General features: G+C 64.6%; 1 protein-coding gene across 1 annotated transcript; it reads left to right on the top strand.

The window, feature by feature from the left end:
* Nucleotides 1-346: 346 nt before the first annotated feature.
* Nucleotides 347-5,871, top strand: DHX58 (DExH-box helicase 58). Its single transcript, XM_026115786.2, has 12 exons — nt 347-800; nt 1,080-1,281; nt 1,413-1,603; nt 1,927-2,043; nt 2,348-2,474; nt 2,595-2,777; nt 2,861-3,117; nt 3,409-3,558; nt 3,726-3,887; nt 4,211-4,401; nt 4,665-4,761; nt 5,101-5,871. The coding sequence occupies exons 1-12, from the start codon at nt 633-635 to the stop codon at nt 5,278-5,280; spliced, it is 2,025 nt and encodes a 674-aa protein (XP_025971571.2). The 5' UTR covers nt 347-632; the 3' UTR covers nt 5,281-5,871.
* The last annotated feature ends 8,361 nt before the right edge of the window (nt 5,872-14,232 follow it).

Genomic DNA, 14,232 nt, shown 5'->3' with positions numbered 1-14,232 from the left:
GGGGCCCTGCCCCAAGGCCGGGCTGGCGGGGCTGCTTGGAGGAGCCGGAGCGTCTCCAGGCTCAGGGTGAGGTATTTGGGGCGAGGGAGGAAGGGAGTAGAGCGGGGCCGCGGCCGTGGCTGAGCGCGGGGATGCTCGCTGCTGCCCTGCGGGGAAGCAGGCCTGGGGGGTCCAGGGGCGCTGTGTCAGAGCGCGTGGCCCTGGGCCGCGGGGTGCGCGAGGCTGAGCTGGGTCCGAGCCGGGACCTGCGGCGGATGGGGCGGCTGAGTTGGCTTCGTCACGGGGCGCTGCCCGGTTTCGATTTCTGCCTATGCGTGGGGCTCCGCGAGGGGGGGGCCGCCGGGCGCCGCGAGGCGGGCAGGCCCCGGGGGAGCCGGGCTGCGGCCGCGGCTGGGGGGCAGGCGGCGTGGGGTGGGACCGCTCGCCCTGGCTCGGCTCGGCTTGGCTCGGCTCACCCTGGCTGGGCTCGCAGCCAGGCCCGGACGCGCCGCTGGTGGGGGCCCCCCTCGCTGGGGCTCCCAGCAGGAAGAGCTGCTGCCAGGTTTCGTTTTCGGGCTGGGGAAGCCGGGGATGCTGGAGCCTTCCCGGGGCTACGCGGCGGCAGTGGCTGGGCCGCTGCGGTGCTGCCGGCGATGGAGCTGCGGGACTACCAGTGGGAAGTGATCACCCCGGCCCTGGGTGGCGAGAACAGCATCATCTGGCTGCCCACGGGCGCCGGGAAGACCCGCTGCGCCGTCCACGTCTGCAAGAGGCACCTGGAGACCAGGCAGCGAGGCAAGGTGGCCGTGCTGGTCAACAAGGTACTGGGGGGCTCCTGCATCGAGGGGAGATGCGGCGAGGGGGGCAAGTCCATCCCGAGCCAGGCAGCCCTGCCGCCCTTCCCAGCCGGTCCTGAGGCTCTCCTCGGGGACGGTTCAGTCCGACAGCCCTGGCCCCGGCCCGGGCAGATAGCGGGGTGTGCGGTTCGAGCCCTCGCTGGCTGCCGGGTGAGGCTCGGCACCGCTCCCTGGGCAGCGTTTCCAGGCTGGGGCTGAGCTGCCGGCAGCCAGGTTTCTCACGGGAGACGTGTGGTTCGGCAGGTGCACCTGGTGGACCAGCACGCCAAGAAGGAGTTCCACGTGCTCCAGGACGCCTTCAAGATCACAGCTATCAGCGGGGACAGCGACCAGAAATTCTTCTTTGCCTGGGTGGTGAAGCAGAGCGACATCGTGATCTGCACTGCCCAGATCCTGCAGAACGCGCTGGTCAGCAAGGAGGAGGACTTGCACGTGGAGCTGACGGGTAGGGAGCAGGGTCCAAACACCACGGTCACGGGGGGGGGGTTCGTTCCTCTCCATGTGACTCTGTTGGGGAAGGTGAATGGCATAGGATTGTGTCACTCAGTCCTGATCTCCTCCCTCGCCCTGGCACAGATTTTTCCCTGCTGGTGATAGACGAGTGCCACCACACGCACAAGGACGCTGTCTACAACAAAATCATGCTGAATTACCTCCAGCACAAACTGAGAGGGCAGCAGAACCTGCCACAGATCCTGGGTCTGACGGCGTCACCCGGCACGGGGGGTGCAACGTCCTTCGAGGGAGCTGTGGAGCACATCCTGCAGGTGGGTCGGCTGTGGGCTGTGCCCTCCCGTCCTGCGTGCCGAGCGCTCCCGCCTGGGAATAGGCTTCGGAGATTGCAAGGCTGCAACAGCCCGGGGCTGTGGTACGGCTTCTCCTGGCATTTTGTGGAGTGTCCCTGGGGGATGACCCTGCTGCGTAGACACCGTGCAGCTGGCTGGCCCGGGCACAGTGGAGGCATCCCAAAACTTGCTGAGGTGTCGGCAAGTGCCAGGCACGGAGCTGCTCTTTGGGCCGCTGTGGCACGGCTGGTGCTGGGGGGTGCCCCTGTACTGGTTCATTGGATGTGGGGGTTTCTCCCTTTTAGATCTGTGCCAACCTGGATACTGCTAAAATCATGTCAGCCCGGGAGCACCTCCATCACCTGCAGATCCAAGTCCCTCAGCCCAGGAAGCAGTACAACTTGTGCCAGGAGAGGGTGCAGGTAAGGAGTGGCGTGTTGAAGCCCCAGGGGTGCTCCCTGGGCAGAAGACGTGGACCCTCTCTGAGCAAAGCCCCTGAGCCCTGCTGCAGCGGAGGGGAGGCCTTCGCCTAGGAGGTTTATGTCTCTCTATCTGCTAGCTCGAGACAGACTGAGCAATCAGTTGACCCAGAACTTTCATGGAGGGGGGTCCTATAACCAGCTAGGTCCTGCTTTGCAAACAGCCCCTGAGCCTAGGCTAGATGTTCTCTGAGCCGTACTTGAATTTCCCTGATTCCTTGGATACTGAGCCCTTCTTTGCTCCTAGGACCCCTTTGGAGACCGGCTGAAGAAAATCATGGACCAGATCCAGCGGTACATGGGCACACCGGGTCTGCCGCAGGACTTCGGCACGCAGATTTATGAGCAGCGCATTGTGGAGCTGGAGAAGAAAGGTAAGGAGGCTGAGCGGTGCCAGGGCGAGGTGCTGAGCCCATGCGGGATGTGTGCAGAGGCAGAGCTGACAGCTATGGGGGGGCCAGGCTGTGACCACGGTGGGTCCTGTCCCTCTACAGCAGCAGAGACGTTTTGTCGCAAGACCCGCGTGTGCGCGCTGCACCTGCGGAAGTACAACGATGCCTTGTTGATCAACGACACGGTGCGCATGATCGACGCCTTCCAGTGCCTCAGGGAGTTCTACCTCCTGGAGAGGGACATGAAGGATCCAACAGAGCGTTTCCTCGCTGCCACGTTCGAGGGTAAAGGAAGGACCTGGACGGGTGCAGCCGGGGTGTTTGGAGGGAGCAGGGAGCACTTCTCATTCCCCATCTGCCCCGCACAGAGAACAGGACGTGCTTGCTGGAGCTCGCCGGGGACCGGCAGTACGAGAACCCGCTGCTGAGCGAGCTGGAGGAGATCCTGCAGGAGCAGTTCCAGTCTCTGGGCACTTCTCGCGGCATCGTTTTCACCAAGACCCGCCAGAGCGCCTACAGCCTGCACAGCTGGCTGAAGGACACGGCGTCGCTCCGCGGGCTGGACATCAGGGCTGCTGTTCTCACCGGGGCTGGTTACAGCAACCAGACCAAGCACATGACGCAGGTGAACAGGGGCTTCCACAGCCATTTGGGGCTACAGGTCTTAAGGGAGAGGCCGGGGCCAGGCCAGTTTCCGCAGAGCTGTGTAGTGGATGCCAAGGAGTGGGTGGGAATCCCAGGAGCCTGAAGTTGAAGCCTTCCTGCCCTACCTGCTCTGCACACAGGCACTGAAACTTGCTGCTTGGGTGTTTGTGGGGGCTGTGGGTGCTCCTAGGGACTAGGGAGCCCTAAGCAACCCCCGTGTGCCCTACTTCAGGGTGGAGCTGCTGAAGCATCTGTCCCTCTTTCCTCCCAGAACGAGCAGCAGGATGTGATCATGTCGTTCCGCAAGGGAGACCTCAACCTGCTCTTCTCAACCAGCGTGGCCGAGGAGGGCCTGGACATCCTGGAGTGCAACATCGTGGTTCGCTACGGGCTGATGACCAACGAGATCGCCATGGTGCAGGTAGCTGGCCAGGCTCCCCCGGCTGCTCTCCCTGGCTTCACGGGGAGGCGGGGGGGAGTGTGCAGTGCCACCAGAGGCCCAGCAGCCCGGGGCTGGTGGCGGGGAGGAGAGGGGGACAGCTGCAGCCCGTCCCCGCTGACCGCAGCGTTTGTGCCCTTCTGCTGCAGGCCAGAGGCCGTGCCCGGGCCGAGAACAGCACGTACTCCATCCTCGCCAGAGCAAGCAGCAGAGAGGTCTCCCGGGAGCTGCTCAACGAGGAGCTCATAGAGCTCATGGCCAAGGCGATCAGAGAGGTGCAAGACATGCCCGAGAGGGAGTACCGCCTCAAGGTGAGCACTTGGCACAGCTTCTCCCTGCAGCTGCCCCTTGGACACGTTCCTCTGCCTGCTGGCTTTCGGCTGCGTGCTCTCCCCTTGGGGCAGCACCAGGTCCTAGGAGGGGTAAGCGAAGCGCTGGCCTTTCAAAGAGGCGCACAGGGCAGCGCATGCACATGCTGCGCAAGTCTCCTGCTGTGCACCCTGCTCTCTCCAGAGCGGTGCATCTCTCCATGGCCGTGTCTTTCACGGAGTCCGTGGTCTGTCTGCATCCCTGGTACACCTGCGCTGACCCGTGTCCTCCCTGCTGTCCTCCTCCTCCCTGCCCTCTTTCCCAGATCATGGAGCTGCAGCGAAATGCTGTCGTCAGCTGCAAAGTGAAGGAAGCCAAGAACAGCGAGAGGCGGCAGTTGCACGACCCGGGCACTGTTTACCTCTACTGTGTCAACTGCAACGTGGCGGTGTGCCACGGCAGTGACATTCGCACCGTGGAGGGCATGCACCATGTCAACATCAACCCCCTCTTCAGGTAGGAGAAGAGCCCCAGCAGTCAGGCGTCCCTCACGTGAGCTGTCGCATGCTCTGCCTAAGGCTGGGCAGGACGGACGGCAGCAACGCGCTGGCAAGGCTGTCGGGGCAGGGTTGCTGTGGTGGGCCTCTTTCCTGGGGTAACCACTTCAGGGAGGTCCCTTGGTCTTTGTGGCACTGCGTTTGCATGGGAGCGCGGGTACTGCCTGGTTTGTGTCCCCTGGAGCATCCTCCTCACTGTGCCTTTGGGTCGCTTCCTCCCAGGTTTTATTACAGAGTCACACCTGGGAAAGTGCAGTTCGAGCGGTCTTTCAAGGACTGGGAGCCTGGATGCCGCATCGTGTGCAGTGAGTGCAGCCAGGTGAGCGAGGCACACAGCAACCCCCCGCTTTCGGCTTTTGTGGTCCCTCAGCCGCAGCCGAGTCAAAGGCGGGAGGGCAGAATGGGCTGCCTCACTTGCACACGAACTCTTGGCTCATTATCTTGGCCAAGAAACGGAGGCTGTGCTTCCACTCAGCACCGCCCGTGTGACGTGTGCGCTGCACGTGGATACGGGCACCTGTCTCCAAAGGGGGACGTACCCTGGGAGCAAGGAGCTGCTCCCAGCACCCGGGTGTGGGGTTGGTTCATGGTCCTGCAGCACTGGGAGGCTGCACTGTGGGTCCTGGGCTGTGCGACTGTCCCCTCTCTGCCCACGCAGGACTGGGGAATGGAGATGATCTACCGGGGGGTGAAGCTGCCCATCCTCTGCATCAAAAACTTTGTGGTGGAGACACCGTTTGAAAAGAAGAAGTACAAGAAGTGGAGCAGCGTGACGTTCTCCGTCGAGGAGTTCGACTACCTGGAGTACTGCTCCAGCATCGCTGACGAGCCCTTCTAGCGCGGGGTCTGCTTAGGAGAGACTGTTCCAGGCCACCTCCTGGGGCTGAAGGGTCCAGAAAAACCTGGTAAGGGACTCGGATGGGAAAGAGTCCGAGCCCTTTCCTGCTCGCTGTCTAGCTGCTCCCCGTGTCGTGCCTTGCCCTCCTTTCCCCCAGTTCTCGCAGGCAGGGGGGTGCAGGACCCCAAGCCCCCTCCCCAGCTCTGCTGCCAGCCACTGCCTTGTCCCGCGGGAATGAACTGTCTGATGGTTTTTGCTTTCCCTGGGGCATAGGAGAGTGCCTGTAGGAGCAGGAGGATGTCGGGGATGCCATCCTCGCCCTCTGCCAGGCCCTCTGTGCAGCACGGGGCCCCGTTCAGCTCAGTGGGGCCCTGCAAGCCTGGCCGTGCTGGACTGCGGTGCCCGCAGAGCCGCAGCGTCTCTGCAGCTCTCTTCCCTGGCTGTTTCTGCAGCCCGTACACCACCGTGACGTGAGAACCAGCCATTTTAACGGGCCCAGGACGTGGTCCAGCTTTACTCTTGCAGTCTCTGATCTGTTTTATGTTGTTAATTGTCCTCCATTAAAGCCTGGTGCACGTGCGCTGGCTAGGAGCGAAGCGTTGGCGGTTCCATTCATTGCAAGCGCTCGCTGCATGCAGGCAGGTTGGATGCAGGGCAGCCCACGCGTCGATGCCTCCTGCCCTCAGCAGAGCTTGATGGGAAGCGGCCGGGACGCTGCTGCCCCGGCCGCTGCTCTGTGGGTGGGAAATACCAGGCAGCTTCGGACTCCGCTTGCAGAGTTTCTCCTGGATGGGAGCAGGCAGCTCGCGGCAGCGCTTTGCAGCCTGGGCCGGCCTCGGAGAGGGGCGGCTGCGGGGGGCCCGAGCGCGGCGGGCGGGCGCCTGGGGTGCTCCCGTCCCTCGGCTTGCAGCGCTCGGGGGGCTCGGCTGGGCCCGGCCGGGGGGCTGCACCTGCCAGTGCTTTGCAGAGGAGCGGCGGTGCGGGCGGCCCTTCTCCGGGAATGTGCTCCCGCGGCGAGTCGCTAGAGGGAAGCCCCTGCCTGGCGTTGTCCCCGGGCCGGCGTGGCGGGCTGCCGGCGTGGCCGGGGGGCTGGCGGGCGCCTCTCCCCCCAGGCCGGGTCGGGGCTCGGCCCAGCCCAGAGCAGACGCACCGGTCCCGGGGTTGCCCGGCCGGCCGGTCCCGTAGCCTGTTGCCGCGAGGATGCTCGGCCCGGTCCAACGGGCGCCGCGGGGCCGAGGAGGGAGCGCTGGGCCCCGCGTCCCCCCCTGCGTGCCGTGGTTGGTGGCGGCCGAACCGGGGCGGCCGGTACCGAGGCTGCTGTGCCGCTTCCAGCCTCCGTCCTGCCGTGTGGGCAGGAGCCTCCCGAGGGGCGAGGAGAGCTTTCAAACTGGGTTGCAATGATGGCTGGCGCAGGCAGGGGGATCTGGATGCCTGAGCGCTGTCTGTGTTTGAGATTTGGTCCCTCTGTGGACAGACACGGCCCGGGAAGGCCAAACCAGGGCACGGTGGCTCGCGGCCAGGTCACCCCAGCCGGGGTCTGTGCCTCGCCCCAGCTGCTCCTCCGCGCTTGCTCTAAGCCGGGCTCAACCAGGGGCTGCCAGCGAGGGCTGCGGCCTGCAGCCCCGTCCCTGCCCCGCTGCCCGCTGAGCCCTGCCTGCGCCGTCCCCTTTCTTTGGAAATAAGCGGGTGGGGGCCCTGCCGCGGGGCTCCACCGTCCCCCCCGGGGAGCAATAAGCATCGGAGAGCGCGAGCAGGCTGCGAGAGGGCAGGAGCCGGGCTGGGCTGCGTGGGGACGCGAAGGGTGCTGGGAGAAGGGGGTGCGCGGCGGCGAGCGGGATGAGGCCGGCCCGGCTGCTGCGGCGCGCTCGGCTCTGCCGGCAGGCGATGGAGCCGGGCTCCTGGCCGCGAGCGGCTGCCGGCGGCTGATGCTCCCCAGCGAGGACGGGCGCTCGGAGCGAGCGCGCAGCTCTTGCGCGACTTCGAAGGCAGCGGCTCCGGCCGAGAGGCGGCATAGCCCAGTTCCAGGTGGCGATGGCCCCGGGGGAAACACGAAACCCAGCTCCTGCTCATCAGAAAATAGGTAATGAGGCCGTTTGAGTTATTTGTAGCTCTCTGTGGGCTGGGATGGCCTCTGCTACCTCTCCCCAGGCGTAATCCCTCCTGCTGGGACCCCGGATCGTTTTACTAGGCTCAGATTGCCCTGATTTGTGCTCGGAGAATCCAGGCTGCGAGTTAACCGGGGGGGCCTGCGTGCGGCTGGTGCGACCTCGTGCCAGCCCGGACGGGTCCGGCCAGCCCTGAGCCCCTTCGGTCCCCAGCAAAACTCCTGCATCCTTCCTCCGGGCTCCTGTCTCCCAGGCTGGCGTGCTCCCGCGGACGTCCCTCCCGGACGGGGCTCGGAGCGGGGCGGCAGGCCTCCCCCAGGCAGCCGCGGGCCGGCTCCTCCCGAGATTAAAACAGGTCGAGAGCTCCGCTTCATCGCTCCCATTGCCCTGCCGATAAACGCGCGTTAGCGAGGGCTGCCGGAGCGTTGCCAGCGCCCGGACACCTCCCTGCTTGATAACCTGGGATCGGAGCCTGGGGTCGGAGCGGCTCTGCTTATCTCAGCTCCCCGAAGCACTTCAGCTCGCGGCTCCCTGCCCGTAAGCAGAGACAGGCACCATTAGACCGGAGCAAACTGCTGCTGCAGCACCTTTTGCTGGTAAAAGTGCCGGGAAGGTGTTTTCCACCCGCCCTTTCGCGGGGGAGCGTCCTGCAGCCCGGCGGGCAGAGCCCTGGGGCAGCGCCGGGTCCTGCTCCCCCCGCGCAGCACGTGCCCGCGGGCCTCTCCAGGGCGCTGCAGCTATTTATTTTTGTACAGCCCATTTCATTTATCATCAGCACATCAGAAATCGACAGTTCACCTTTCGAATGCACCAGCTAAGCAAAGCCTGGTCCATTCTGCTTGGAAACGCCTCAAATTGGCCCTTCTTGAGGCTGGGCGTTGAACAGAGACTTAGAGCTCAATCTGTTTAGCTTATCGAAAAGGAGCCTGAGATGTGACTTGATTACAGCGTGCAAGCACTTTCCCAGGGAGAAAACTGGCAGGTATTAAAGGGCTCTTTAACTTAGCTGAGAGAGGAATAGTAAGAACCGAGGGCTGGAAGATAGAGTCAGACAAACGGAAACTCAAAATTAGGTGCGGTCTCCAATGGGGAGGCGGTGAGCCGCTGGAGCAGGGTCCCGGGGAGCGTTTTGGGTGCCTTTGCTGGGTGATGCCATGGCTGAACCGCAGGGGAGGGGAAAGGGGGGCCGGGCCGGGTGCAGGGATCGTGCTGAGGTTGGAAGACCCTTCCCGGGGGCTCAGCAAGCCGCCTCCGCACTCAGAAACGTGGCTCTGGCGCTCCAGGGAAGGTGGACGTCGGTGCCCGTGCGCGTCCACGCCGCGTGTCCGGCGGGCTGGAGCATCCCGCTGGGAGCTGCCTGCCGAACCGGAGGGCGGCCGGCTCGCGGGCGAGCAAAGGTGAGTGCCCGGCGTTCCCGCCCGGGCGCCGCTGCTCGGCAGCAGCCCTCGGCGGTCCGGCCCCGTGCGGCTCTGGCCCCGGCAGCCGTGGCCTTGGGCGGCGGCAGGGTGAGTCTGGAGGCACCACTGGGCGGGGGGGGCGGGGGGGGGGGCACGTTCTGCCTCCCGGGCCGGTCGCAGAGCCAGGCTGCTGCGCGGCTGCCCACGGTGCCCGGGAGCACGTCAGCCCCGGGGTCGCCGTTCCCGGGGCCGCTGGAGCATCCCCTCCTGCAGCCGGGGGAACTCCAGCCTGGCAAACGGCGCAGGGCAGAGCAGCTCCGTCCTGAGAGACATAAGCCCTCGATGCTTATCTTCCCCTCTCCTCTGCCGAGAGCGGCTGCTGCGGGGAGCCGGGTGCTGCCAGCAATGTGTGAGTCAAACGGGAGCGTCCTCGTCCTCGTCCTCGTCCTCATCCTCCTCCACCCCGCAGCCAAGCGCTGCCCGCCCAGCGGCTCCCCACCCGGCTGCCCGCACGTCAGGTCGCCCCCGGATTAAACAAGGGGATTAGCATCAAACCACTTCCCTCCCGCCCCAAGCGGTGGTGCAGGGGGGCGCGGGCACGGTGCTGCCAGCCGGCCGTAACGGGGACGCGGCGAGCAGGGCTCCGCGTCCCGGCAGGCGCCGCGGGATCAGGCCTGTCCGTTCCCAGACGCGAGCTGCGCGCGGTGTTTGGAGGCAGCAGCTCCCTCTGCAACGCGGCAGCCTTCGCGGAGACGCTGCCTTCCAGCCCGCGGGCTGGTCCGCCGGCCCTCGGGGCAAACTGGGATCGCCCACTTTGTGAGACTGGCCTAGGAAATTGCTTGTCCCTATTTAATATCTCTGCTTCCATTTTCCCTTTCCCAATTGTTCCTTCGCAGAGATTGAGCCCCGGCGAGCGGGGGCTGTCAAGCGCTCCCCGAGGAGGGCACGGAGCCGCAGCCGGCGCGGGGGAGGCTCCCGCTCTGCCGGGGAAGCAACCAAGCAGCTAGGAGCAATTTCCTCCCTGCTGCTGCTGCGTGCCGGTGCTCAGCTGCGGCCGGCAGAGGATGAAACAGCTTTGCAGGTGCAAAAGCAGATCTGTCTTCCCCGCAGCTCCCAGATTTCAGAGCCAGGGGCAATGATGCAACCCTGACCCGACCGCTGCGGCGCTGCAAACTCGCCAGCTTTTATCACAAGTTCCCTCCCCACCCGCGATCACAGGATCCGCTGTCAGCGCCGGGGCACAGCACTGACCTCTCGGCTGCTGCTTAAAAAATAAAGTGAAATCTCTAATCCCAGGTATGTGTTTAACAAAAAGAACTTGCGCAGCTCTGGCTCACGGCGGGGGCCGCGCGGCCGGCGCAGGGGCTTCGACGCCGCTTGGGACCGAAGCAGAGCCGGGGATTCAGCCTGCCTGGGGCCCTGCCGCCTTCGTGGCCTGAAGCTCCCGGAGGTTTCCTGGCTGCTTGCGTTCGAGGAGCATCTCCGGGGCCGCTAAGTGCTGGTTATCGGGAAAGGACAGAGCTGCCGGCTGGCGGAGGGGCCGCTCGCCTCCTCCCCCCGGGGCTGCTGCCTCTCCCCGGGCACCGCCTTTAAGGAGACTTGTGGGACCCTCCATGCCCCGAGTCCTGGGTCGGTTTGGCCAAAGTCGGCCAAGGGGCTCTAGGAAGCCGGGCTAAAAGCACCGCGCCGGTGCTATGCAGCGCAGGGGCTAGCCCCATCCTCCGCTGCGAGAGGGCAGCGATTCCCATCCCCTGCGTGCCGGTGACCCCGCTGCGTCCTCCATCGCCACGGTCCCGCCTGGACCCGGCGCCGAGGAGCAGGGCACCGCCTCGGCCCGTCAAAAAGCAGAAAAGCCACAAGTATCCCCTTCTTCCGCTTGGTCTTGATGGCTTTGCCTGTTTTATTCCCACCTTTCTTTTTTTTTTTTTTATAGACTCCTCTGCATTGGGACTGAGCTTCGCTAGGACGCGGGACGGGAGAGGACGCAGCAAGGATGGGGTCTGAGAGCCAGAGACGACCGTGCATGATGGCTCCGGGGCCCAGAGAGGACGAGTAACACAAGTTAAAATATCGAAAAAATCCGAAGCCGAATTTCACGCACTAAATATCAGGGCTGCTATTCTGCTGAGACCTGGCTTTATAATTGGATCTGTCAGAAATCCGTCACACTTAATGTGCAGCTGTCAACAAGGTGTGCCGCGGCTCCCCGCGCTCCCCGGGCTTCGCCCCTCGCCCCGGCCCGGAGCCTCCCGCGCCGCCGCGTCCCGGCGGGTCCCGCGCTGCAGAGCAGACCCAAGCGCGGGCCGGGACGGTGCCGTCCCCTGTCCCACGCTGCTGTCGTCGCTCGCGGGTTCCCACGCAGGAAGCGGCAGTTTTGCATCTGCTCTTGCGAGTGCTGTTTCACACGTTTTTTGATGCGGTGCAGCCTTCCCCAAAACTCGTCCCCAGGAGCTTTAGCATTCACGTGTAAAAGACTTGAGTAAGAAAAGGGAAACCAGGGTATCCTGCCAGCCCAGGTAAGTGTTTCCCGCGGCCGGTGCCGCCTGTCCTTCGCGTCCTGCGTCCGTCCGGAGCGGCGCGGGAGGGAGCGGAGCGGCTCTCTCACCCTCCCCGGGCAGCGCGGACGCGGCTCCCTGCCTCCCGCCCTGTTTTCCTTTCTGAAGTCGGGATTATTCTTGTTGGCGATGTTTATTCGTTATTTTCTTTCTCTCCCTCCTGCTGCGGGCGCAGGTGGTCTGGCTCCGTCCGGGGCAGTGCCGCCCTGGCCCCGCGTCTCGCTGCCCGCGGGAGCAGCCCTGACGATGCGGTGATGGGCACGCGCTGCTCAGCGGTTATAGCAAACCTTGCTAACGGGTTTTTAGGTCCTTTCCCCGGTCTGCAAGGGGGTGACGCTGGGGGCACGGCTGCGGCGCTTGCCGGAGAGGCGGAGGATGCAGCGGGGAGGTTTCGAGCGCCGGCGATGCGTCTGGGCAGGTCTAACTTGCGCTTTCTGCCGCCGGAGCCTCGAGTGCTCAGCAGCTCTGCAGGAACAAGCGCGCGCTTCGCCGCGTTCCTGGGAGCCCCCGAAGGCTGGTCCTGCTCCCGCGGCCGGGGGTCCGGGCTGGGGCTGCCGCTCCCCTCACCGGGACCCGGCGCTTCGATCCCGCGGATCCGGCCGGGAAGCAGTGCCGCCTCGGGCAGCCGCTCCCGGCTCCTGGCAAGTGTTCCCCGGACTGGGCCCTCTGTGTTCGGCCCCCCGAGCCGGCAGCCCCTGCGCAGCACGAGGCCACCCAAGAAAACCTGGCGGGTTTTCCAAGAAAATGCCGGGATTCCTGTTTTCTCTCTCCAGCTCAGAGACCAGCTGCTGGAGGAAGGAACTGGGGAAACTGGGCTGCCCGGGGGAAGGAGGGAAGGACTTAAGCTGTGCCCAAATCCGGCAGGACTGAGGGCGTTGTGTGCCCGTGCTCTGCTGCCGTGTGCCTCAGTTTCCCCGCGCCGCCGGGGAGGCAGCCGGGGCCGGGCCGGGGGAGACGTGGGAGCCGCGCAGCCGGCGGCCGCGGAGGGCAGGCGCCCGTGTGTGTTTTTCACCTGGGTAATCACGCTCTTTATCTAGTGTTTGATTAAAGGGCGCAGAACATATTATCTTTGATTCTTTCTCTTTATTTTGGTTCCCTTCATTTGTCCCTCGGAGATGAGGGCTGCTCTGGTGCTTATTAGTCGCAAAGCCCTAACCTCGCGCTGCGTTCCTGCTATCTGAGAAATGAATTATTAATGGTGCATTAAACAGAGACTGGAAAGGGGCCCTGGGACGCTGATAATCAGGAGCTAATTGAGGAAGAAATGAGATACCGCTCCCCTCGCCGAGAGCGGGCTGTGCAGCGCAGCGATGCCGAAGGTGACCCTGCCGCAGGCCCTGCGCCGGCACCCGCCGCTGCCGCCCGGCGCGGGAGAGCTCAGCCCAGCGCTCTCCCAGCCTGAAAAACGTGCGGTTTGGCCCTAAAAAAGCGCGTGCAAAGCTGGACTTGCCCCGGTCCCGGGGTGTGAACGTGCGGCCGGGCGGTGGGAGGGATCCCGCGCTCCGGGACCGCGCGGCGCAGCGGGAGGGCCGCTCTCCAGACTTGTCATTTATTTATTTCTAAAAGCGCTGCCTGGCCTCGGTGCCGGGCGCTGCTTCCCCGCGCCGGGCTCCTGCTTCGCGGCCGTTACGGGAACCGCCTGGCACGCGCGCGGCGCGGGAGAGAGCAGCGGCGCTGGCAGGGAAACGCGGCGATAAAACACGGCTCAGAGGCTGCCTTCGCCTCGCCGCTGCCAGGGGAAAGGCAGGGCCGAGGGTAGCGCTCATTTCCCGTTAAAACGTGTCTCGAGGAAGAATATCGCCCGCGTTGCTGATGCAGCTGGGCTCGGCCCTGGCCGATGCTGGGGGATTGTGCCGTTGCTCCGTGCCTCAGTTTACCGCTGTCGGAAGGAGGTTGTGCTGCTCCCCCCCTCCCCTGGGGCCGCGGGGCTGAACGGTCCCCCCGGCACAGCCCCGGCCCCAGAGGCCCAAGGGCCCCGGAGCTGCTCTAACGCGACTACTGCTACCTCCATCTGCTCGAGCAGCCTTTGCGCTTGCTCTCGGCCCGTCGCAGCGCCGAGGCTCCGGGTTTCTGCACCGCGCCGGGCTGCAGCGAGGCTCCCGCCGCAGAGCCGCCCCGTCCCTGCTGGAGCACCGCGGCGGGAGCGAGCGTGGGGGGGACGTGCAACCCGCCTCCCCCGCACCGACCTGCCCCATCCCTGCTGGAGCACCGCGGCGGGAGCGAGCGTGGGGGGACGTGCAACCCGCCTCCCCCGCACCGACCTGCCCTGGGCTGCGCCGCGCTGCGCTTCACCCGGCTGCGGGCATAAATATTCGTGTACTGATGCAACTCCTCTAAATATAAAGCTTTATCTGGGGTTTCGTTTAAACATTAAGTGTAGATAATTTATTTATAATTAATGTAGACATCAAGTCCCGTCTCTGGCACGGCTGCGAGCTTCCGTTGGCGATGGGGAGGCAGCGAGGCGCTCGAGGCTGGGCCTCTTATCGGCCCCTTTGCATTTTCCTCCTGCAGCGGATGGAGCTGGTGCAATTCACCGCTCGTTCGGAGGAAGCGCAAAACTCCCCGAAAATGACAGTTTTCTAGGGAGCGCGCAGCGAGCCCGTCTCTGTTCCTCTCCTCGCCTTTGACGGTGCTACCAGGGCTCACAGCTCCCTTCAAAGCGTTGCTCGTCCTTAAAAATACAAGTCTATTAAAAATTAGAACCACTTTTCTATACAATAAAATTTACTCTCTGCAATTATGCAGAGGGACTAGTTATCTTGCCTCTTGTAGGTTTTAATTAAAAGTTGCAACAGGCAGGAAAGAACAACAGCCATAAACCAACGGCAGCATCTCCGCTAAAGATGAGGCATCACTGCCTTCTCCCGCCCGGCAGCTCCGCACCGCGGGATC

This window comes from Dromaius novaehollandiae, chromosome 22, assembly GCF_036370855.1.
Source record: "Dromaius novaehollandiae isolate bDroNov1 chromosome 22, bDroNov1.hap1, whole genome shotgun sequence".
NCBI lineage: Eukaryota > Metazoa > Chordata > Aves > Casuariiformes > Dromaiidae > Dromaius > Dromaius novaehollandiae.
This window is presented reverse-complemented; position numbering and strand designations above follow the sequence as displayed.